The sequence below is a fragment of the Psammomys obesus genome, unplaced genomic scaffold (assembly GCF_907164565.1).
Source record: "Psammomys obesus unplaced genomic scaffold, mPsaObe1.curated_primary_1811, whole genome shotgun sequence".
Lineage (NCBI taxonomy): Eukaryota > Metazoa > Chordata > Mammalia > Rodentia > Muridae > Psammomys > Psammomys obesus.
The window spans coordinates 10,914,685-10,939,320 of record NW_026596091.1 but is presented as its reverse complement, the minus strand read 5'-3'; the positions used below and the strand labels follow the sequence as shown (position 1 = coordinate 10,939,320).

The 24,636-nt window shown below is 38.8% G+C and overlaps 1 protein-coding gene and 1 pseudogene across 8 annotated transcripts in view; both read left to right on the top strand.

Moving 5' to 3' along the window:
* The window catches only part of Vezt (vezatin, adherens junctions transmembrane protein), a 60,814-nt gene extending 51,231 nt beyond the window's left edge, over window positions 1-9,583 (top strand). For 6 of the 8 annotated variants that reach the window (XM_055627767.1, XM_055627765.1, XM_055627766.1 and 3 more), the window contains 3 exons: window positions 4,733-4,833; window positions 5,258-5,465; window positions 8,594-9,583. In XM_055627767.1, coding sequence (XP_055483742.1) covers window positions 4,733-4,833; window positions 5,258-5,465; window positions 8,594-9,102 — 818 coding nt within the window. In that variant the 3' untranslated portion in view covers window positions 9,103-9,583. The other 2 variants (XM_055627770.1, XM_055627769.1) reach the window with 1 other exon arrangement.
* A 13,508-nt stretch (window positions 9,584-23,091) lies between these two features.
* Window positions 23,092-24,238, top strand: LOC129691644 (calcium-binding and coiled-coil domain-containing protein 2-like; annotated as a pseudogene).
* Window positions 24,239-24,636: the final 398 nt, after the last annotated feature.

The window sequence follows — 24,636 nt, the reverse complement described above, 5'->3', positions numbered from 1 at the left end:
TAGATAGATAGATAGATAGATAGATAGATAGATAGATAGATAGATAGAATGGGTATATCTATCTGTAGTAGTTCGTGCCTGTAATTCTAGCATTTGGAAGGCTAAGAAAGAAGGATTGCCTTGTTGAAGACTACTTGGGCTACCTAACAAAACTCTTGTCTCAAGACAAAATAAACAACAACAAAACCCAACAAGTTTGATAGTCAATATAGCTCAGTGGAATATAGCTCAATCCCTAGTGATCTCCCTAAAAAATGATGGTCATGAGATAGGTACTGAGATTTCCTTTTAAGGTAAAATACTTCTGTTATTAAGACATAATATACAAAGGACATAGTTAATGGCTCTGTGAATTTATAATAAGCATCACTGTCTAATGGTCTTAGATCAGATCATTTTGTTTCACAGGCTACAATACAATGCTGATTTTTCCCCCTAACCTGCTATTTTTAAACTCAGATCTCATTCTTGGTTCTACACCATTAATTTTACTTGAAATGGTTAATATGTTAAGTTTTTTACCTTGTGCTACAAGCCAATACCATATTCTTCCCATGAGTCTTTATTACAAGGTTAACTAGACTTATACACTGAATTTTTATTGTTAAAAATAATTAATTCTAATATCCACTTATAAGTGAGTATATAACATATGTGTCTTTCTGCTTCTGGGATACCTCACTCAGGATGATCTTTTCTAGTTCCCACCATTTGCCTGCAAATTTCATGATTTCCTTGTTTTTTATTGCTCAGTAGCTAAGCAAAAAAGAGAACCCTGGGTAAGATGCTCAATCCTCATTCAGAAAGGCAAATGGGATAGATAACGGAAGAAGGTGAAAACAAGGAACAAGACAGGAGCCTACTACAGAGGGCTTCTGAAAGACTCTACTCTGCAGGGTTTTAAAGCGGATGCTGAGACTCATAGCCAAACTTTGGGCAGAGTACAGGGAATCATATGAAAGAAGGGGGAGATAGAAAGACCTGGAAGGGTCTGAAGCTCCACAAGGAGAACAACAGAACCAAAATATCTGGGCCTAGGGGTCTTTTCTAATTCAGATACTCCAAACAAGGACCATTTATAGAAATAACCTAGAACTCCTGCACAGATGTAGCCCATGGCAGCTCAGTCTCCAAATGGGCTTCCTAGTAAGGGGAACAGGAGCTGTCTCTAATGTGAACTCAGTGACTGGCTCTTTGATCACCTCCCTCTGAGCAACCATACCAGGCCAAAGAGGAAGACCATGAAAGACAGTCCTGATGAGACCTGATAGGCTAGAGTCAGATGGAAGGGGAAGAAATAGATAAATGAGTTACCAAGAAACAGCATATCCAGGCATGGAGGTTCACACCTCATCCCAGCAACTTAAGAGGCTGAGGCAGGGTAGCTGCAAGTTCAAGGTAAACTTGGACTACTTAGCAAGACCATGCCCTCCCTCCAAAAAAGAACAACAAAAGTATATGCAGCATAGATTAATATTTGGGCAGATGGAACTGTTTGATATTCTGGTTGTGGAAGTTTATGGCTATGTATTTGTCTAACCCCACAGAATTGAGTGCCAAAGTGTGAGATTTTTTGAAATTAGTTAATTAGCTTAAATTATTTTCACCTGTTTTGTTTTTGCTTGAATTTGTGTATATGTATTTATATAACTGGTTTTAGTGGTAGTACTATTCGGAATTATTTAAGAATAAATGGCAGACATAAAATTCCATTATCCCTAAATATTTCCATGATAATTGCCAACTGGTAATCTTCTAATCCCATTTTTTCTTTTACACTTACTATTTGGCATTCTATTCTAAGGTAAAAGCATCCATTTGTCTACTTATTTGCTTATTTATATCAGTAAAGCTTTATGGGTGCTAACCTTATTCAGGGAATTGTAAATTGTTACTATAATTATATTTGGCCAGAGGGAACCACTCAGGCTAATTTTTATGAAGGTCATTAATTTTCTCTTATCATCTTCTTTGTTTTAATCTTTTTAATTAGAATAAAAAAGAATTTATTTCATTTTGATGTTTTCATATTCAACATCTTTGTTAAACACTTCCTTTTTTTCACCTTGCTTCATCCTGATACCAATATGACAATGCAAAAAAATCAGTCCTTTCAGTGGAAAGTAGTGTTTAGAAAACAAGATGTGGATACTCTGTATGTTCATTACCCCTGGGATGTATTTGCTTCCATATTTGTACAGCCAGAGCAACAAAATGTACTTGTGTAGCCGTACACATATTCAGATCCATTTGTGTATCTGTCTGTCTATGTTTGTTAAAAGCTATGTCATTATCAATAATGCTAATAGAGTTTCAACACCATGTGACTTATTGGCCTTCCCCGTTTCCATATCAAACCTCCCTTCTCTGGCTATAGGAAACTTGACTCACTATTTTCAAAATATTTACTTAGCACAGTCACTTTTAGGTAACTAATCATTTGTCACTGTGGATGGCTGTAGATTCATCCTCTGAGAGATTTTCCTTTCCTGCTCTATCTTGCTGTGACCACACAAGCCTATGCACACCAGGAGAGTCCTCCAATCATGATTCCCAGCATCTTGCCATCACTGGCTGGCCAAAAGATCCCTTGTCTGTTTCACCCCAGTATCAGAGTAATTTATGCAGTAGGCCTCTAGCCAGGCAAAAGTTCCCATTGGAACCCAAATTTTCCTCCTCTCATTGACATTTCAGTTGATCTTCTCATTTTTAAAGCTTTATTTTAATATTTATTTTATGAAGAACTAGAAAATTCTTCTGCTCAAAAATCTAAAAGCCAGCAAAGAGTAGGAATATGATGAAGAGCCTTATCAATCCCTCTCCCAGCCTCTGGTTACTTTCCTAGGATATAACTCCTTTTTCTAAGGAGTTTCTGTTGTATAGTCTAGAGATTTCATGTACATGCTCATAAAATAAATGTCTTTGTTTTTAAATATTTTATGGAATATATTAATTGGGTATGCTTTTTCTTGCAAAGAAAAAAAAAGCATTTTTTTTCCTTGTGTGGTTTCTGGATTTTTATGTCATAAAGACTACCTATATTTCAAATGTGTTTTGTAAGTTTGTGATTTATTCTTTCATTTTTGTGGTGTTATACTTTTATATTTAGCAGTATTGATGAACTGTCTTCAAGGGCTGATGTGTCTGTCCATCAGTTGTCATCTGCATGCTCTTCCTGCCCAAGGCCCAGGGTTCAATCCCCAGTACTTCAAAAGCAACAAGCAGTACTTGGGATTTGGATTTTTTGTTGTTGTTGATCATTTTGTTCAGAAATTTTTGTTTTTTTTTTTATCCGAAGCTCTTACTTTGTTGTATAAGGTAAACAATCTTACACATTGATAAAGGAAAAACTGTTGTTCTGACAGCAGCAATGGAACTTACATGACTGTGTGGTCTGTGGTAGGCATTGCTCAAAGTACTTTTGATGTCTTACTTAATCTTTGCAACAAGATAAGTATTGTTATTTTCACCAATAATTTGTTTGAGCTAGAAAGCTTAAGCAACTGGGATATAATTTATGCATGTCTAACTCTAGTGTTTTTAATCAGTAAGATATTCTGTCTCTTTTTAGTGTTCTCTACTACTGTAATTTATCTTACTTTTAGTCATTAGCTTTCTTGCTTGAAGACAACTCTCCAGTTACCATTACCTAAATATTTCATAGCATCTTTCACTATGTGACTAGTTTTACTTTTGAAAGGTAAAAATCTGGATGGATAAGCCTTGGTTGGTGTTTTGAGACAGAATCTTCATATATATCCAGGGTGGTCTTGAACTTGTGGTCCTTCTGTTTCAGCCTCCTCAGTGCTGGGATTATATCTTTTGGGTGTTTTGGTTTATTTCAAAGTCATGTAAGCCAGGCTATCCTTGAATTCACTATGTAGCTGAGGATGACCTTGAACTTCTAATTCTTCTGCCTCCACCTCTGGTTTTATAGGAATATGCCACTTCTTTTAAGTAGAGACAAGGATGAAAATTATAAAGGGATATAATATGTAATCATGTGATTAAATACCAAATGAAAATTCAGTTAATAAAAGGTAAACTCAGGTGAGCATGTGAAGATATTTACATGTCAAACTCATTTTCAAGTCTGAGTTAAAGTAAGGGGAAAATAAAAATAATTAAAATTGTTCTTAATTCTATTAATTTTTGTTTGTTTTCTGAGACAGGGTTTCTCTGTGTAGCCTTGGCTGTCCAGGAACTCACTCTGTAGACTAGGCTAACCTCAAACTCAGAGATCCACCTGCCTCTACCTCCCGAGTGCTGAGATTAAAGGCATGCACCACCATGCCCAGCAATCTTTGGGTTTTTATGTTTGTTTGTTTTAGGAGATAAAATAATTATCTGTTTTAAAACCCTCCAAATGCTATGAAGAAAATATTTTGTGAGAGAGGAGTATTTGTCATCTATCATGTGGCAGATACTGCAACCACTTCCTTCAAGAGTGGTGAATATACAGCTATTACTGTTAACTTTGGTGTCTTTAATATTTGCAAATAGAAAGGTTTAACCATAACACTTTGGGAGCCAGGTACACATCAAAAATCTAACACTCATGAAGCTTATTTAAGATTAACCTGGGCTCCTAAAAAGACCCCTGCCTCAAAACAAAGAAAGTTGGACTATGAAACTAACAAGGCATTAGTGCCAAGGATGCATGTTCATGCCTTTGTTTCTGATGGCCTGTTTCTTGTCTTTATCTGGCCTACCACCCATCCTCTTTTTAAAGGCAAGCCTGAAGTAGCATGTGAAAACCCACACTGCATTGCAGCGCCCTTGCTGCGGCCTACTCTACACATTGAGGACAGAGACCCCATCCCCGAGGAACAGGTAAGGGTGAAAGGTGCTGGTTTCCACTGAACAAAAGGTCCATAAACAATTTGTCTACTTTTATTTTAGGGGACATGGGTCACATCAGACAAATTGCTTAATTTCTGCTTCTAGTGAGGTTAAGATTACAATGCAATGTATATCTATGTCAAAGTATTTGCTCTTAGTGTCTTGAACTTGATTCATCGACTCAGAGTAGAATGTAGCCATCGATGTTAAACTTTCTTATCTAGAACTCTTTAGTATCCACTGTTGAGCTTTTTGAAGATTTTAATTTGTCAGCAGATACATTTGTTGCCTTCCTCCCTCCTCATCCATCATGATGACTGTGCCAAGACACAGTCCTCGAGATGAGAAGGTGTAAGTAGTGAATACTGTTGAAGAACTGTCTGCTTGAAGTTCTTTGTCTTTACTTCATTTTCAGGAATTAGAAGCTTATGTGGATGACATAGACATAGAAAGTGAGTTCCGAAAAGATGATTTGTATTACTTGTCTCAAGAAGACAGAGAGAGACAGAAGCGTGAGCAAGAAGAATCCAAGAGGGTGCTACAGGAGTTAAAATCCGTGCTGGGATTTAAAGCTTCAGAGGCAGAAAGGCAAAAGTGGAAGCAGCTCCTGTTTAGTGACCATGGTAAGCTCCGACTTCAGAGTCCAGGTTGTTTCAGTGGCAGGGGTCTTTTCTTTTTGAACCATGAATGCTGTTTTAACTGTAGAACTCTGGATCCACCAGTCAGCATAGTACTTTTATATAGAAGGAGAATCAATTTGATCAATGAAACAATGCCATATAGTCACACTGGGACTGTGAAGTCTCACTTTTTCATCAGTTATTTAATTCTTTGATAGATTGTTTCAGAGAGGATTAGATTGAGCTGGCCGTGGTGGCGATGTAATCCCAGCAGGGTGGTTGAGGCAAGGAGGATAGTGAGTTTGAGGCTGAGGCTGCACAGCAAGTTTGTGCTACCTAGCTACATAGTATGACCCTTTGGGGTAGAAGGGAAGGATAGACAAGAAGGAAAAAAATTTGAGAATCTAAGCTCTGTTCTCTATTTAGAGTACGTCAATAAAGCTTACCATTAATAACTGTTTAAAACATGCTGAAAGATGCATAAAGATCTAGGCCACTTGGCCACTTCATTTAAGTAACTTAATAGATGGAAGCAGAGGAGGTGTACAATCACTGTGTACACGAATCCATAGACAAGTTTGGGTGTTATTGGCTAGCCTCACACTTCTCCATGTTATCCTCACTTTTTTCCTTCAGTTATACTTCATGGGAGGCAAGAGAAGGAATGAAAAGAAACTTGGTAGTTGGCAATGTCAACTTAATTCATTCTCAGTTGAATTAATTCCTGTAAACTTACAAGAAGGTAGCATGGGCCTTCCATCCCATCTTAGAGTATCTTTATAGACCCTCAAATGCAGTTGCCTGCTTTTCCCTTTCTTTTTAGAAGTATATACATCATCTATTCTGGAAAGCCCCTTGGGGCTCTCCTGTCTTCTCTTATGAACCCTCACCTTTCTCTCCAGTCCAATCTATTTGTTGGTTTCATCTTTCTTTGCTGTTTCTGTTGGCTACCTTTAGAACCCAGATCCCCACTAGATAATGCTTGTCCACTAGAATAGTCCCTTAGCTAACTTCCATTTCAGTACCCTTTCCCCCCTAAGCTATCTTAGAACCTATTCCAAACTTGGTTCAAATCCAAACAGTGCATTCATTAATGATGGCCTTTTGTCTTAAAACTACAATGGTTCCATCTTTCTTTTTATATTAGCCTTTCCAGTGTAAGAATCCAGCATGTCTACTTGTATTTTCCAGTATTTCTAATAAAGATATCTTCCTCAACTTACACTTATCTATTTAGATTAGTTTCACAAACTTGCTGTTTATATTCTTAGAAAAAATGTATGCTGGTCTCTGACCAAAAGCTCTGTCTTTTCTACCAAGCTGTGCTTGCTAGCTGTGTCTCCTCTGTGAGTCCTGGACTGTCCCACCTCTCTTACCACGGAGATGTGTAGCCGGTATGACAGGGAGGGCTTGAGCAGCAGAGTAGAGAAGTTCTGTAATCAGCTTGGTCATGAATTAAAGATTGGGGGTGTCATTTTTTTAGATAGGGTCAGTTTCTATGTTCAGGTAATTTTGTTTTTGTCTCTAAATTTGTCCTGTTTTTCTAGCTTTTATTCTCCAACAGCATTCATTCAGCAAGTTGTGACTCAACAAGTAATTATGAAGTACCTGTTAGATACCCGACACAATTTACGGCTATGTGTAGCACATAGATCAACAGACAAAAAAAAAAAAAAAAAAAAAAAAAAAAATCTACTCCCTACAGAGTTCAATTTTAAGACTGTTGTCAGCTGATATTCCTAGTACTCCGACTCCCTTATTCAATTAGCAATGATCGAGAACACTTGTACCATAGTACACTTGTTAAGACCTACCAGATTTACTAACAAAAGTATGCAGAAATGCTTAAAATAGCATTATCTATAAGCTTGTATCTCTTGTTATTATGTGGTGTTTTCTTCAGATTATTTAGCTGTAAAATTACCTATTGACATTATGGGCAAATGAGAGAAATGTGTCTCATTTTCAGGAACATGCTTTTGATTCCATTTGCATTTGAAAAGGCAGTAATGCTATATAGTTTGTGGAAGTAAGTAAAAATCTACTGATGCCAGAGAAAAAATGCATTCCCATGAAATTTTTCAGTACGTCTTCCAGAGTTGTTTTCATCTCTGCCTACAGGGGTAAAGTCCGAATGGAATTAGAGAGGGAAAGCCTACACTGGAACCTGCTGTGGCCATGTTTCTGTTGTTGCTGCTTCCCTAGTGGAGTCACTGCAGCATAGGGATGTTTCTTGGAAATGGACACGTTTTACCAAAATGCTTTTTAACTATACGCCAGACCTTCAAGACGCACTTTTTTCCTTCTGCCATGCTTCATAATAGATTGTATTATACTAACCCTTCATGCTGGGAGGAGAGACTGCCTAGCAAGCAACCCACTGCCTACTAACACCAAGAGTGGCTAACTAAAACTTCATTTTTCTTGCAAGAACAACTTCTACTGTATGCATCTATCTATGTTCTATTTATGTGTTACACTGTTTGGTAGTTGAATGCAGATTTTAGTTAATTTGTGTTGTCTGTAGCACTACAAAATGTAGACATGTGTTTTACTTCCATTCAGGTCCTGTTAGGTAATTGACAAGTAAGTTGAACTGTATGTTACATACCTTGTAAATATACATACATATCTATATTATGATGAAGATGTCATTATCTGGCTCACAGTAGGCCTTTTATCTTTGTGGTAAAAACCACAGTGTATTCCTTTAATGACAATAGTCCCCAAGCTTTAGTGATCATCAGAAATGAGTGGGATAGCTTGTAAACATCGCTGTCCCCAGCCCCACTGTCCAGTTCGCTGTCTATTACCAGAATCCAGCATCTTGTTTCCAGGAGCTTTGGAGCAGATAGCTGGTTCTGCTGATTCAAGGCCCATGCTTTGAGAAGCACAGCCTTTGAACTTCATACTCTTCAGCAAGTCCCCGTCTCATTTCATTTCTTAGGTATTTTATCTCCTAAAACTTCCCATATTTATAAAGTTACATTTATTTTACTAGAAAGTTTATATTGAGCTTTTATTTATTTGTTGCTCCTTTTTAAGAAAAGCTACTGGGAGTTTAAAAGTCATTGGGTCCTTAGTTATTTTTTTTCTTTTTTCTTTTCTTTTCCTCTTTTTGTTTTTTGAAGCTGTGTTGAAATCCTTGTCTCCTGTAGACCCAGTGGAATCTGTAAGTAATTCAGAAACACTCATGAATTCAGATACAGAAAAAGTCGGTAGTAATGATACTGAAGAGGAAAATAGTCAGACTGCTCCACGTGACAATGAAGGAAATAGGACTGAGTATGTATGTGATAGCCCTCCAGAGGGTGAACATAAAGACACTTCCGCAAATGAAGTCTTCCTCCAAGGAGCTGAAGAAAGAATGTGCTACCAGTGTGAGAGTGAGGCTGAGGCTCCCCAAGCTGCTGCTGCTGGGCCCCCTGCCCTTCCAAGTCCCAGGGACTCATCACAGCTCTCCATTAAGCAGAGGCTGGCCCGACTGCAGTTGTCACCAGAGTTCACCTTCAGCGCCGGCCTGGCTGCCGAGGTGGCTGCCAGATCTCTATCCTTCACCAACATGCAGGAACAGACTTTTGGTGATGACGAGGAAGAACAAATAGTTGAAGGGAGTGAAAATGAGGTAGAAGAAAAATAAAAGCCAAGAAGAAGTAATCTCTTTTGATTGTTCCTTTTACAAAAGTGTTCTAGCTTCAAGACTGGAAAGGGAAATGAGTGTGTGTTTACTCTATTAAAGCTAAGACGTGAATTTACAGGGTGAATACTGACTTGAAAACCTAGATACCTGTATAGGTAGATCTTTTAGGAACAGGAGAGAAAGGTAAGGGCATTTTTAAATAAACTGCTGTTTCATTTGTGGGAAAACTGATAATCTTGGAAATTCTTTAAGTACTTTTAATAGGAAATGAATTTATCATTTTTTGCCAAAATTTGCTGCTGAAAGATAACTGGGACGAGTCTCCTGCAGAGCATAAACATTTAGAATGAGCCTTTTCTACTGTGTCCTTGCAGTATGTAACTGCAGCGGTCATGTTAATACGTTGTTCGTATTTTATTTTGTTTATACCACTCTTAAGACAGAGATACAGGTTCTAAATAAAAATATTTAATTACTACAATTGACGTGTGCTGGGGTTTGGAACTTAAAAGTAGTTTCAAGGGTGTTTGGGCTGTGGCATGTTTTGAATGTTTTGTTGTTCATACATGTATTTATTTAAGGGGCCATACACACTTTAAAAGGAACATAATGTATCATTCTAGGAAACACCCTTCTGTGTTTTTTGTTTGCCCCTCTTGCAACACAAAGAGATGCTGTCTGAGTATCACAACATCAAAGGCCCCATCCCCAATGCAGAAAGTTCTATCAGGTTAGACAACTGTGCCTTTGCTGTAGGTAGATTACAGTGCTATTTTCTAGCCTGGCCTACCTTACTAAGACTCAGGAAACACGTCAGCTTTCTTGCAAAGTATCCTTGTCCGTTTGTATTTTGTTGTGAATATAGTTTCTAGAGACCAGTCTTATCTGCTCTGTGCTCAAATTGTGTTTTCAGTGATATTTTCAGGAATAGTTGTTTTCTGAAACCTGTTGCTACTGTACACTTACAGAGTTTATACCCATTATTTGGGAGGAATGTGAGAAAAAACTCAATTTATGCTGCTGTTCCAGGAGGAGAGTATATGAATTTCTGTAACTTAATTCTTTTAGTGAGGAAATTTACTTATTCTCAAGTTTTTTTTTATTTTAATAGCTTTTTTATCCTGAGGAAAATCTACTTTTTGTGAGTAGACTTTGTACTATTAGGATTTTGCCTTTTTCTGATGCTTAGCAGTGTTAACATGTCAGGAGCAGCACCCTAAGCTGGGCATGGAAATAGCCAAATTTCGAGGGAAAGGGAACTTGCAGTGTTGTAACTTACTTCTGTAATCCTAGGTGACACAATTTTCCATTCTTATTTAAATTGTTTGCCAACTTCATTTCTCCCTTGGTTTAGAAGTTATTAAGGAAATTTTGTTGAGTTCTCTTAATTTATAACACAGGAAAAATTAGAGTCCAGTCATTTTTAATTCTTTCAGTCTATATGATTTGGGCATATCACTTTAACAGAAATCTATTTATCTATTTTATCAGTTTTATGCTCTCTGAGCTGATACTTTCAAATTCTGAAAAACGAGGTTTAATCCAGAATTCCCAATCTTGCAGTCTAGGACTTTAAGTGATGTTCTTTTTTAGATACAGCTTTTATATTTCTTTCATCATTTAAACATTTCCAACATAAAAGCACCATTTTCTCTGTGAAATTTTCTTGACTAATTTGCTCTTACAGTATCCTAAGTCAGTGTCCCCTGACTGTTTTAGTGGATCCCTGACTCACAATAAACTCGAAGTCCTATTTTTTTTTTTAATGCAGACTTTAAGCCATGCTCTCTGTAATTCTTAGTTGTTTTGGAACAAGACCTACATACTGTTTGTGCCCAATAAGTCTCAGATCCTGTGCTGAGCATCTTGTACTTCGTGCCATGAGTACATTTGTATGTGGACAGGCTGATGGGATTCAAGAGGACAGTCCTACACTCGTTCTCCCAAGGCTACTGTACTTCCTCCTGACTGGATCTAGTAGCTGGCCTTCCCTATCCAGAAGAGAGCTTCTGGGAGAAACATTTTTGTCAGAAAACTTATAATTGTATTTTCCAAGTTTTGTAGCATGATTAATCTTGTTGGAAGTAGTATTCTAGCAGCTTTTAATAGAGATATTGTCAAGGTTTGTTTTACCAGGATTAAACTAGAACTTAGAGGAAACATGCAGGTTGTTTGGGTCATTCATGAAAACAGAATTTTAACCCTTTGTGTATCTGCAGAAAGTCAGGCAGACAGCTATCAAGCCTCAAAGCCTCTTTCTCTGCTTCTGTACCCCTGTTGTCTGGCAGGTCCAGGGCCAGACTCTTGGCTGATCTTTCATTTGCAGTCCTCTGCTTTTTTTTTTTTTTAAACCATGAATGTTATCTAACTTTATATATAAAGTTCTTGTTAAAACTAATTATAGTCACAGCATCTGAATCTATGTCAGTAGGAGCTGATGATGAGTGAGTTAGGAAAAAGACACACTTAAGCCAGATTGATAAGGATGTTGAAGAATATAGATTCTAGAACATGGTGTGACTCATGTTTGTAATGCCAAAACCCCAGGTGCACAGTCAAGAGGATCCCTGCAAGTCTGAGGCTAGTTGAGCATGCTCCAGAATAATCAGAAATATACAGTGAGGAAAAGAAAAAAGAGCAGGTGTCAGGCTCTACTGCATGAAGAGGCTGGAGTCTGCATCTCAGGCCTTTCACTGAAAGTATTCAGGCTGCTGACCTCGTCGTGTTCCAAGAGTTTTCTCAGGAAAACTCAAATTCCTAAACAGTATTTTTTATTTCCTAGAAATTAAAAAAGAAATGATGCCTTTGAGGCTGAGGAAGATCTGGTTATAAATGTATAGCTCAGCTTATTAAAATAGATAGTAATATCCTGATTCATATAATAAAAGACATGGTACTTGAATGTTAAGCATAAGAAAAGTCAACCTCTGATACACTTAAAAAGCTACAACTTAACAGAGCGTTGAATAAAAATGATGCAAGATTTCATTTTCACTCTACTGTTTTCTTCCCAGGTAAAACATGAATCATGTTGCTAAATGAATAGAAATAATATGAGGAGAGGGCTTGTCATTGGTTGGCTTAGTCATAGCATATTGCTTTTATACCCAAATAGAGCAAGTGTACAAGAACCAAATACTGGAGACTTAAGTGCAATACAGCTAAGCCTGGTTGACCAAAAATACAGTGCTTGAACAGGCAAAACATTAGGGTTGATTTTTTTTCCTTTTTTTAGATCTGTTTATGGGAACATGTCTGTGTACTTTTTGCTTAGATTAGAAAACAAAAGTGCAAGAACTGTAGGAGATTAGGGACAGCAAAATGCTTGGTACAATGACCTCCGTTATCCTCGTCAGCATGTGGCTGACTTGCATCTTTCAGGGAATGAAAGCAAACGCACTTGATCCTTGAATTTAACATCTACTGATAGGGCTTAAACTCTCTCCTTCTGTCCCTTAATTCCAGCATGTACAGGAAATAGCTTAACCTCTCCTCTAGTGGAGAATAAACAAATTCGCTCTCAGGGACAACTGAGATGTAGAATGTCAAGCACTCCTTTGCTGCAGAATTTCATATTGCTTGCTTTTTGAGTTGTGTCTGTTTTCTCCACAGTTTCACTAACTTCCCCTATAATCAGCTGTCACTTTTGCTGCCATGTTGTGTGCGTGCTTCTGCAATAGGCCTCTAATTTGCTGCTTATAATCTGGAGTGGACTGAGAAACCAGATTGCCAAGCTTGCTAAAACTGTGTCTAAACTAAGAGTAAGTAGACTGGAAAAGGCTGAGCACTTTTCTGTCAGTCATATGCATGAAGTGTGTGTTGCCTGTTTTGCTGCTTAGCATTTGCGTGTGTGCATTTAGTGTTTTACTATGAACTTGCTAAAAATACTTGGTTAAAAACATGAATGCCATACATATGAAATATTAATTTGGTTTTTGTGTGCTGATATATCTACAACTCTTCCTTAATGCATTCAACTGTAAAAGAAAAATTGACTGTTATCTTTGTATGTCATTGTGTGTATTTTAGAAAAATGTTAGTAATTTGCTTTTGTTAATTAGTCTTCATTCAGTACACAGGTTTAAAGTTTATGTCATCATTGTGAATTCTGTACAGCAAATCTTATCAAGAGTTACTGGTTTGAAACTAAACCTAACTCATTTAGTAAGAACTGGCTAGCTTCACAGGGTAATGAATCACTCCGACAGCCTACTTCTCTAACAATATATGAAATACACTTTAATTTTTCTGTATTAAAACGATTACTATTGGGCTGGAGAGATGGCTCAGTGGATAAAGTACTCACTGCACAAGTATGAGAATGAAAACCTTCATTCAAATTCCCAGAGCCTACATAAAAAAGCTGGGCATATGGGTTACATTGATAACCCCAGCATTGGGGTTGGAGTCAGGAAAACCCTTGAAACCATCTGGCCTGCCAGTCTACCTAATCAGTGAGAGTGGTCTAAGGAAACACTGAAGATCAACCTCTGGCCTAATGTACGCAAGCACATGCAGACACACACACATATACGTACATACATACATACAACCTCTTGTATATATGTATACACAAACATATACACAAATGCACAAAAGTATTATTGTTGTTGTTGGCTTTTGAGATAGAGTCTCTCTCTATAACTTTGGCTGTCCTGGAACTCACTATGTAGACAAGGCTGGCCTTGAGATCTTCCTCTCTGCCTGCCAAGTGCTAGGATTAAAGACATGCACTAACACACCCAGCTCACTGATCATTATTAACACTGGTTATTATACTGTGACACACTAAACAGTGAAAACTGTCCCTTAATTAAGTTCCATTTGATTGGACTGGCGTTAGTTATGTGTTTGGTTTTGATGGTTACTCCTGCTTACTTAAGTGTGCTTGAATTAGCAGCCATTCTCCATTTTCACACACGCCTTCTGATCTGCTTTGAAGACAAGGTGACTGTGCTGCTTAAAGTGTGGAAAGGAAGAGCAAGTAGATACAGAGTGAAAAGACGTGCTGCTTACGCTCATCAACTTTTTGGTAGGATTTCATTTGACCTATTGGATTACAATCTTTGATCCAGTGAAATTACGGGGTTAAGTGCCTGCTTTCAAAATAGAATTGCTATTATACAAAAATAACCATTTTTCCCAATATTTTGTCTTCTCTAAAGTTGGTTCTAAAATGTAATTCTTTTGCAGTGATTAAAACCAGTCCATCGGGGTTAGCATTGTCATGTCACATGTTTGAATTGGATACCATATGGTGGTATAAATTTCTTTGGCTTTTTTAAGAGAAATGCATCTTCGTTTCCAAAACAAAGTTGATTAAGCCCTGGAAAATAAGAAAACAGTAATTATTGAAGATATCTGAGAAGTAGACTCTAGGCCACAAATAATTTATTTTTTAATATGCTGGGTTTTTAAATAGTATTTTTGCTCTCCTTAATTCTACTAAAGGAAGTATCCATAAAAAAAAAAAAAAAAAAATTCCCAAGTGTCAGAGCTAAGGCCTAAAACTGAGTGGCAGAATTTCATTCAGTAGTTGACATGCCTAAATTAGCCTTTAATATATAAAATAAGCAAGATTGCTTTCCTCTCTCAAATGAAAACATGTAACATTTTTAGATAAAGTTAAGTCTGTCTAGAAGCAGCTCTCCTAGCATCTGCTTTGTCATTGTGTCTCTCTAACCGTGGCACTCATGCTTCCATCATTACAGTTTGAGTGCTGTACCCATGCTCCATGGAACTCACTCCCATTACATTCAGCAGGAATGCTTTATCCGTCTTTCATAATCATGCTTCCTGCAGCTGACCTGCAGTTATCCATGATAAGGAAGGAAATTATGATAGAACAATTGTGAAAAGAATGGTCCAAACCAGTTTCTTGTGTCGATACCACTAGAGCAGAGGGAGTGGTGCCAGGCATGGTTGGCGCTTGTCTTTGAATACACTGTTAGAGGAATACTATTCTACTCAGTGCAGTTGCTGTAAGCTAAAGAGAAGGAATTCATATCAGGATTCACATGTATGAAATTTAGCAGGAGAAACTGATTTTACATGTATCATTAAATGTGTGACAGAATTCAGGTGTGGTGGTACATACCTTTAATCCCAGCACTCTGGAGACAGCAACAGGCATATGTCTGATTCAAGGCCAGCCTGGTCTACAGAGTGAGTTCCAGGCCAGCCAAGATTCTATAGTGATAATTGTGTGCTAGCTTCCAATGCACATGATCCCTTTAAAGTATAGTTCGTTAGGAGCCACTTCAGTGTATCAGCAGTGACTCTGGTTTATCCCTGTACTGAGATTCACTCAGCCTATAATTCGCTGAAGTGGAAATGGTCTTTAGGATGTGTATATTTCTGATTATATAAGCCTAAAAATGGACTATCTGTAGATATGCTAGATAGATATATTTTTCTCACTTATTTCTTAAAAATAGATAATATTATTTTAGGCTTTATAACATTTCCTAATGGTTGACTACATGAAAATAAGTTTATTGTTTAACATTTCTTCTAAAACTAAAACTAAAGGACGTCATGTGTAAGTTCACTCTTTTGTAATGACCTACACAACCTCTTAGCCCTCTTTTCCTTCCAAGTTAAAGGACTAAATTGGCGCCATTTCTGAGTACAAGAATTTTCTGATCTTTTTCATACCAGTCTGTACCTTCTGTCATACTGTGACTTAAACGGTGCTTAGGCATAGTACTAGCATGTGACGATGTATAGAAGGCTACAGGAATGTCACCCCTATCCCTTAAAGGTGGTTGTGTGGCCCTGATACAGCTCTGGAGGCCCACACAGGTGAGAAGCCCAGAAGCCCACTCAAGCTGAAAGCACTCCCAAGGAGTTTGGTTTTGTTTGGGTTTGTTCTAGGTATGGTCCCAGGGATCCCAGATCAAACCAGGCCCCTGGGCCTATCCTAGAACCAACCTAAACCCACTCATCATTCCCGGAACATCCAGAGTGTGAAGACTGAAGAGAACTGAGGCTGACCACACGTCCTGTACTCACCAAGACTCATTTTTTATCTGTGTACCTGTTGTTTAGCAAGCATTGGCTGGTTGATCTATCTGAAATCACAGTGGCAACATTTGGGTAACGGCATAAAGTCTCCCAGACTGATACTACAGTACTTCTCATAACAGAAATTCTTTGAGTTGTTATTATTTGCCAGTGAGAACTGGTCTTGTGATTTTTTGTCATCAGATAAAATAGACATAAATGTCTATTTTAAGAAGCAGCAACCTAACCACTAAACCATCCTCAAAACAGCCTTCTTCCAGAATGGATGAATTGTGTTTTCTTAACTACATCTAGTGATATCCTATCAGTCTCCTTCAAGTGGATGATTTATTCATATTTTCTCAAAGGCATCAGTCCTTGTCTTCTGGTTCTAATGCTAAGTAATTCTTGCTTCAGAAACTAGTCTCTTTTTCCTCCCATTGAGTCTGCTGAACGTCAGAGCTCCCTTTAAAAGTTTTCCATGGCTCTTGACAAGTAGGGTGACATAGATGGGCTACACCTTCAGGCTTTACGTCAGTGTTTTGCAGAAGAATATTTTAAGAACTTCACTTTTCTTCCTAGCTGCTCTGGATGTTTAAACCATTCTACTCTAATAAACATATTATATGGCCTCATATCAGAGCCGGCATTGCCATGGTCAACTGCATGTTGTTTTGATTTGGAAGACAAGAACTCTGAAAAGGCTTGGATGCTAAAAACGCAGACATTATGGTAAGCAATGAAAATGCTTACAGTCTATTGCACTCTCCATATAAAAGGAACTCAACATTGTGCTTTTCCACCAATCTTCATCACACCAGCAAATTTAGGTCACCAGGTCACAGTTTAAAATGGGCCAGGTACCTTGAGGCTCATCTGAATAGCTCAACTGTGGTATCAGTTCTATACCACAGGTTTTTTATCTCAAAGATTTGTGCTTCTCAGTGTTTTCTTCCTTGTAGTGTTTTCCTAATGGAGATATTATCTGAGAGCACAACTAGCTGTATTTTTTGGCCTTGCCTAAAATGCATCTGAACATATTAGGTTGATGTACAATATGTTTTGTCACAGTGGGAGGAAGGGTGTTATACTCATTTACATCATTAATTGTGGACACTGAAAATAGGAAATTATGAACTGTTTAATTAGTTGTTTTTTTGTGTTTTTTTTAAAGATTTGTTTATTTCATGTATATAAACACTCTGTTTTTCATACACATCAGAAGAGGGAGTCAGATTTTATTACAGATGGTTGTGAGCCACCATGTGGGTGCTGGGAATTGAACTCAGGACCTCTAGAAGAACAGTCAATGATCTTAACAGCTGAGCCATCTCTCCAGCCCCTACTTGTTTTGTTTTTTTTTTGTTTGTTTGTTTGTTTGTTTTTTGTTATTTTTGTTTTTGTTTTTGTTTTTAAGGCAGGATTTTATATCCTAGGCTAACTTTCAACTTCCTATATAGCTAAGGTTGGCATTAAACTCCTGATCTTCCTGCTTTTACCTCCCAGGTTCTGGTATTATAATTATGTACACCTGGCTCTGGACTTTTGTTGGTAGTGGTTCTGCTTTTTTATTTTTTAATGTTTTAGGCATTATGTAACTAATAATGACTGGCCTAGAATTTGCTGTATAGACCAGGCTGATCTTGAACTTCTGGCAATCCTCCTGCCTCCACCTCTAGCTGCTGAGATGACAGGTGTGCACACCATCCTTGGCAAAGTGTGGCTCTTTAGGACATCTTTAAAGTATGAGCAATGGAAGAGCACTGGCCCACCATGTGTGCAGCCTTCAGCTCTACCTCTGAGACCCTCCACCCATAAAAACACAGCCTTTGGAAATAGTCTTTCAGATCCTTTTTAATTTTTTTACAGTTACTTATGCTTTAGATATTAGAAGTTAGAATTCTATATCCCCTACCCTAACTGAAGACTTGAGGTTAAAAAACCACAGGGAGTGTGCTTTTTTGTTTAATTGGGATAAAAAAATTTACCCTTGCCACCATTTTTATGTTTGATTCAGGAAATGTCTATGCCTTTAATGAAGCATTCCCAGAATGTTTCATTGTGCAAGTCTTAAACTCTTCTATCAATGAGATAAGAGTTCCCCTCTTCCCTCTCCTTTCCCATAACCCTTGGCAGGCACCATTCTATTTCCTGTTAGGACCTCAAGTTCATCTCATTAGCGTGTGACGGAATTTCCTTTTAGGACTGAATTATCTACATGTTTACTGCATCTTGTTGATCACTGATCCACTGGCAGGCACTGACTGTCTCCCCATCTTGGCCATTATAAATGATGCTGCTATTGATTTGTGCAGGTGCCTGCTTTTAAACATGGTACTTTATTAATCGCTTTCTGTGTTCTCTCACATCAACCTGTTATCAACTATTTTAAAAGCTTTTAGAATTGTAGCCTTGCTTGTGCTGTATAACTAGTTGTTCCTCCTAAGCTTAAAGCCTCTCTAATAAAATCTGAAATTCGTTCTATATTTTTGTGTGTCCTTTTTTTACTGTGCTGTTTGCAACATGAACTAATGACAAAAAGGAAGAAGTCCTTTCTCTTCCTCCTGTCAGTACTTCTCTTCCCTTATATTATTTCCCAGCACTTGATGCAGGGTTTAAAAATATTTTGCCTGGGCAATCCTTTGAATCATTATCAGAACTTTTGCTTGTGAAATACCTGGTAACTTGTTAAATACTTGATAACTTACCAGAGTGAGAATAGTGGCTTAATTTTAAATTATCCAGGTTTTTATTGTTGTTATGGTTTTTTGTTTGCTTGGGGTGTTTTTTGTTTGTTTGGTTTCGTTTTGTTTTGAGACACTGTGTCACTGTGTAAGCCAGTTCTAGCATCAATGCCCAGCCATCCTCCTACCTTAGCCTTTTAACTGCTAGGGTTATAAGTATGCACAACCACGGTGCCTGGCTTGAGTTTAAAATGTCCATTTTTTACTATTCCTTCTGCATACTGCAGGTTGTAGTTAGCCCCCTGACAGAAAAGACGTACCAGCATTAGAGAGGGGATTAGTGTCCAGTGGTTCAGACTCTGTCTTGGGATATCCCTGGGAGCCTCAGAATGCCTCTGTAAATAAAATGCTGGGTAAAGAGAAAGTAGTCTTTCTTGGAACTTAAAATATAAACTACCTTTCTCCAGAAAGTAGTTGGTCAAGGAGAAAAAGTGCCCCCAAAAAGCAAGTTTTACATGTCCTTGTCTGAGATTTGCTGGTTAAAAGTGTGACATGACAGGATACGTGTAATTACTCTACTGGATTCGGAAGTCGCTGGGTAAGAAATAGCCCATGTCATAATCCTTTTTTGTCTTCAAGATTTGCTTTTGAAGGTCATTAGCTGATGTGCTGTAACCATTGAAGATAAAGTTGGCAAAGAGTAATTTTCCTCGAATGTACATCTGGAAAAAGTTAACAAAACATTTTCAGAATTTAATTCTAAGGAAGGTCCTATTAATTTGAAAGAAAATCTTCAACCTAAAAGTATTAGTGCTTATACATATAAAACAGCATATATATTTCTAGAGTCTGAGTTGGAGATTTAAAGCTAGAAAAACAGGCCCAATAGTCTCGATCACACAAAGTAGTCTATCAGTATGCTTAATTAAGGTATGCTAATTAAGTTTAAAGATACCACCATTTATTCTTTTTATATTTCTTAAGGTTTCCATTTTATGTGCATTGATATTTTGCCTGCCTGCATTATCTGTGTAAAGGTGTCAGATCTTGGAGTTACAGACAGTTGTGAGCTTCCATGTGGGTGCTGCAATTTGAACCCTGGTCCTTTGGAAGAGCAGTCAGTGCCTTTAACTGCTGAGCTATCTCTCCAGCCCCCATGTGTTCTTAAGCGTTATAATGTGCTTGTTTTATTTTACAGCTAACCACTAAGACGGTACAAGGCCCTTGTATTTGGAAACCAGTAGATTCAAATTAACAAAAGAGTGAGAACTCTGCAAATTGTGTAACCATATTGAGTCACTCAGATTTAAGAAAAAGGCTCATTGGCTGGAAAGATGGCTCAGAGGTTAAGAGCACTGGCTGTTCTTCCAAGGGTCCTGAATTCAATTCCCAGCAACTACATGGTGGCTTATAACCATCTATGATGAGATCTGGTGCCCTCTTCTGGCATACAGATACACATACAGGCAGAATACTGTATAAATAATAAATAAATCTTTAACAAAAAAAGAAAAAAGATTCATTAATTATTATTTATCTATTAAAATAGACCTCTAAAAACATCGTCTATTCCAAACAGTTTATCTGGTTTTGTTTGGTTGTTTGGTTTTGTCTTTTATGGGGGTGTGCCAAAGTGCATGTATGTACACCATGTATGTGTAGGAGACTGTAGAGACTGGGATTTTTAACCCCTGGGACTGGAGTTACAAGCAATTTTGAGCCTCCATGTATGTGCTGGGAACTGAATCTGAGTCCTCTTCAAGAGCTGTAAGTGTTCTTGCCCACTGAGCCATCTCTCCAGCCCTGTTTTTCTAACTACTAACAAAGAGGTCAAGCAAGCATGTCATCCCACACTGAGGTGTAAGAGAATGTGAGTCTTAAGACATAACACACAACTTGTGTTCTTTTTCAACTTTCAGAGATTGAGGGTAAATGGCTCCTTTTCAGGGTGACAAGAGAAGAAAGTAATTAAAACTTAAAAACGTGTTCTAACACAGAATTTATTGGTATTAAAAACCAAGTATGCTGCATATCTTCAAGCACTGAGAACCTGAAATTCTTAGAAATGTGTAAATTCAAAAGGAACAGTGGTTTTCTATGGCTCCACATTAATCCTTTCCCTGTAGGTTTTATGATCTTTTTATCATATAATCTAGTGTTTTACACAAGATTTCCTCTATGGAGTAGAATTTCCTGGTTCATCATTTCTGAAACAAAAGAATCTGTTTCCTAGGTCTGTCTACATGGTCAGTACAGGATGAGTGGAGTTCTGTGTGGTTCCTGGACCTGAAATACTTTATCTTTAGCCTTATTCGTTAACATTCATACATAGCTATTAGCCATGAAGCTGTGTATCTTGCCTGAACTTAGAAGGTGAAACTATGGCAGATGACTAATAATAGATTATTATATCATTATTATAACCATTAATAAAGTTATAATGTATATGAATATATATACGATGTGAAACACCAAACGTTATTTCTCAGTTGTGAAATAAGAATGATGTTTAGCCTGGACTTCTCTCCTTGAACCTAAAATGCTTACATAAAGAAGGGAAAGTATATCTCTGTTAAGTTTGAGGCCAGCCTGGTCTACAGAGAGAGTTCCAGGGCAGCCAGAGCTACATAATGAGACCCTGTCTGAAAAACAAACAAAAAGGAGGGAAAGTGTAACTTCTAAAAAGTGATGAATTGAGACCTTTTTTGGTTTTGTTTTTTTGAGACAGGGTTTCTCTGTGTAGCCATGTCTGTCCTGGACTGGCTTTGTAAACCAGGCTGGTCTCAAACTCCCAGAGATCAGCCTGCCTCTGCCTCCCAAGTGCTGGAATTAAAGGTTTGTGCCATCCCATCAGGTGACAACATGTCATTCTTATTTGGGTATTAACATTCACAGGTTGGAAGAAAACTTTTTATCCAGTGTATGTTCAAGCTACTGCCTGCAGCCTCGTAATAAAGAAGTGACAATGCTGCAGTGTCCAGTTCCTGCGCAAATACCTTGAGAATCATGCAAAGAAATGTTAGACTGGGGAAAAAACCTTCAGACTCTGTGTTTTAGAGTTTGACAGAGCTAGTACCAAAGCTTAAAATCTCTTACACATAACCTCAGTCTTGCTCTCCCACCCCTTTTGTCTCTATGTTGGCCCAGGCTGGCCTAGAACTTGAGGCAAGCCTCTGCCTGCCTCCTGCCTCTTGCCTCTTCCTGCCTCCTGCCTCTCGCCTCCTGCCTCTCTCCTACCTCTCCTACCTCTCCTGCCTTCCACCTTCTGCCTCTGCCTCTGCCTCTCCTCTGCTTCTGCCTCTCCTCCTCTGCCTCTGCCTCTGCCTCTCCTCCTCTGCCTCTTCTCTGCTTCTCTCTCTGCCTCTCTGCCTCTCTCTGCCTCTCTGGCCTCCTCCTGGCCTCTGGCTGCCTCTGGCCTCTGGCCTCTGGCCCCTGCCCCCTGCCCCTGCCCCTGCCCCTGCCCCTACCTCACTAGTGCTGGGCTTCCATCTGTGTACCAGCATGCTCAGCCCCACACTTTTGTTTTGATGTTGGATTTAGTTTCAGTTAGCCTCAAAGCTAATATGGGTTGAGCTTACCCCTAGAACATGTGCTTAACATGTATTGAACATGGGTTCAGTCCCCAGCACAAAAACAAAATACCTGGAATGATCTAATAGCATTTAATACACCTTGTACTATTTTAACTGTGGGCCCCAGTTTTTGAAAGGCTTACCTACCACAGAAATCTGTATTTTAAAATTATAATTTTCATTCCTGCACTTTTAAATGAACCAATGTCAGCTTTATTGCTCTTATGGAGCTCCTGTCCCCTCCAATTCCTTCTATATCCACCTTCTTCCATAAGACTACCTGTGCTCTGTCCAAAGTTTGGCTGTGAGTCTCTGCATCTGCTTTGATCCCCTGCTGGGTGGAGTCTTTCAGAGGACATCTATGGTAGGTTCCCATCCTGTTCCCTCTCTTCACCTCTCTGGTGTCTCTTCTATCTGCCCTTCTGAATGAGAATTAGGCATCCTCCCGAGGGTCCTCCTTGTAATTTAGTTTTTTTAGGTCTGTGGATTTTAGTATGGTTATCCTATATCTTATAGGTAATCTCCCCTTATAATCACAGGATTATTATGGGATTAAGTAAATTAATACATAAAAATGGATTAGGAGAAGGTCTGGCCAGGAGTTAAGGTACACTCAATAGAGGTGCCCTGTTGCTATTGCATTGCTGCTGGGTGCTGTCCCTGGACTCTACCATGGACAATACATTAAATGATTTTCTATATTGGCTGCTAGATCTTAGTCATTCTCTCAGGCCATTTTTAACAGTGTGGAGAACGTCTATGCCCTGGAGAAGATGGCACACACTATCGCACCTTCACCAAACATTCCATCCCCTTTCACAAGGGTGGGATTGGCATCTTTAGGGTGGTGAAAGATGACCCAAGAGCATTATACCTTCATGTGGGTTACTTTGCCCAGTATCCTGGAATCATCCAAGCAGTAGGAAGTCAAATTTAAAGGCTGTTATCTGCCCAAGAATGAGGAGTATTACCAGTTCCACTATGTAGATCAAGATGGTGGTCCAGGGAGCAAGAATCCCTTTCCAGTTCTGTCCAGAAAATAAGAAGGGCTTAATGGTTCTTGCCAGTAAGGGAAAGGTGGGAGAGATCCAGCAGCATGAGGAGCTTTGCTGAGTAAATGACTGAAAGAACCATGTGGGCCTTCAGGAGCAGAACACAAACACAAAGGCTGAGCTGCGAAACAGGAGGAGTTAGAAACTGAAGCATCTGTCAATAGAAGTCAGAATAGAAGGTAGAAGAGCAGAAGGACTACTGGGAGACTGAGCTACCTCAACTGAAATAACACCACCAGACGATACCCTTGGAAAATGAGAAGATAGGGGTCAGAGCGGATCAGTTTCAGACACAGCTATCAACTCGAGAAAGAAATGGAAGGGCTTGTTCTGGGAGTTCAAGATAAGGCAGGGCAGTTGAAGCACCTTTAAAAAAATCAGAGAAGGCTGGCTCTGTCTTGGTTTAACTGAACAGAGGGAGCATCAGAAGAAACTCACGCAGATGGTGGAAAAGATGAAGCAGAAGGAAGTTACTTCAAGGAAGAAACAAAGGGAGTTTACAGACCTGAGCTTTGACCTATCCAGAAGACTAATGGACAAGATTGTGTCTAGTGTTCCAGAAAGAAACAGACCAGAAACAGAACATTATCTGAAGAAGGAGAACAACAGACTGCTGAGCTTCCTGGGCTTCAGCATTGACTCTGCCACATATCAAGTGTAGCCTTCAGATCAGGGAGCTGCTGGGTAAAATCCAGGCCTTATCTGTGGAAACTCGTATCATGGTATCCAAGAAACATCTGTTCCCAGCTGGCTTCCAGTAACGAAGTCCCTGATCTGCACATCAGATGTGGGCCATGGGATCTGTGATCACACCTTGGAGTAGCAGCGAACTCAGTCCTGGTTTTCAAATTATCTAATTTGTGACACAGCCTTCCCCAAAAGAAGGAAGAAAATCTTGGAAGACCTTGTCCTCTGCCATTCTCTTAGTGTCCAGGCTGGTAGGTCTGTGCTCTGAACAGATGTGATCATGTCGTTTCTACTATAAGCTATCCAAGCACAGAAGCCTACCTAGCCAGAAGTCATAAGGGACTCACCCAGCACCCTGGCCTGCAACGATGGAGTGTGTCCATTATCTGTGGCTGGAGCTGACAGCTCCTGGTTCCACCTTAAGCTATGTAACTCCAGCTTATCGGTCTTTCACCTGTAGTGCCCTTTCTTCCTCCAGTCCAGTACAAGGCTCGGATGGAGGTACATGAGGATTCACTGCATCCACAGCCATAT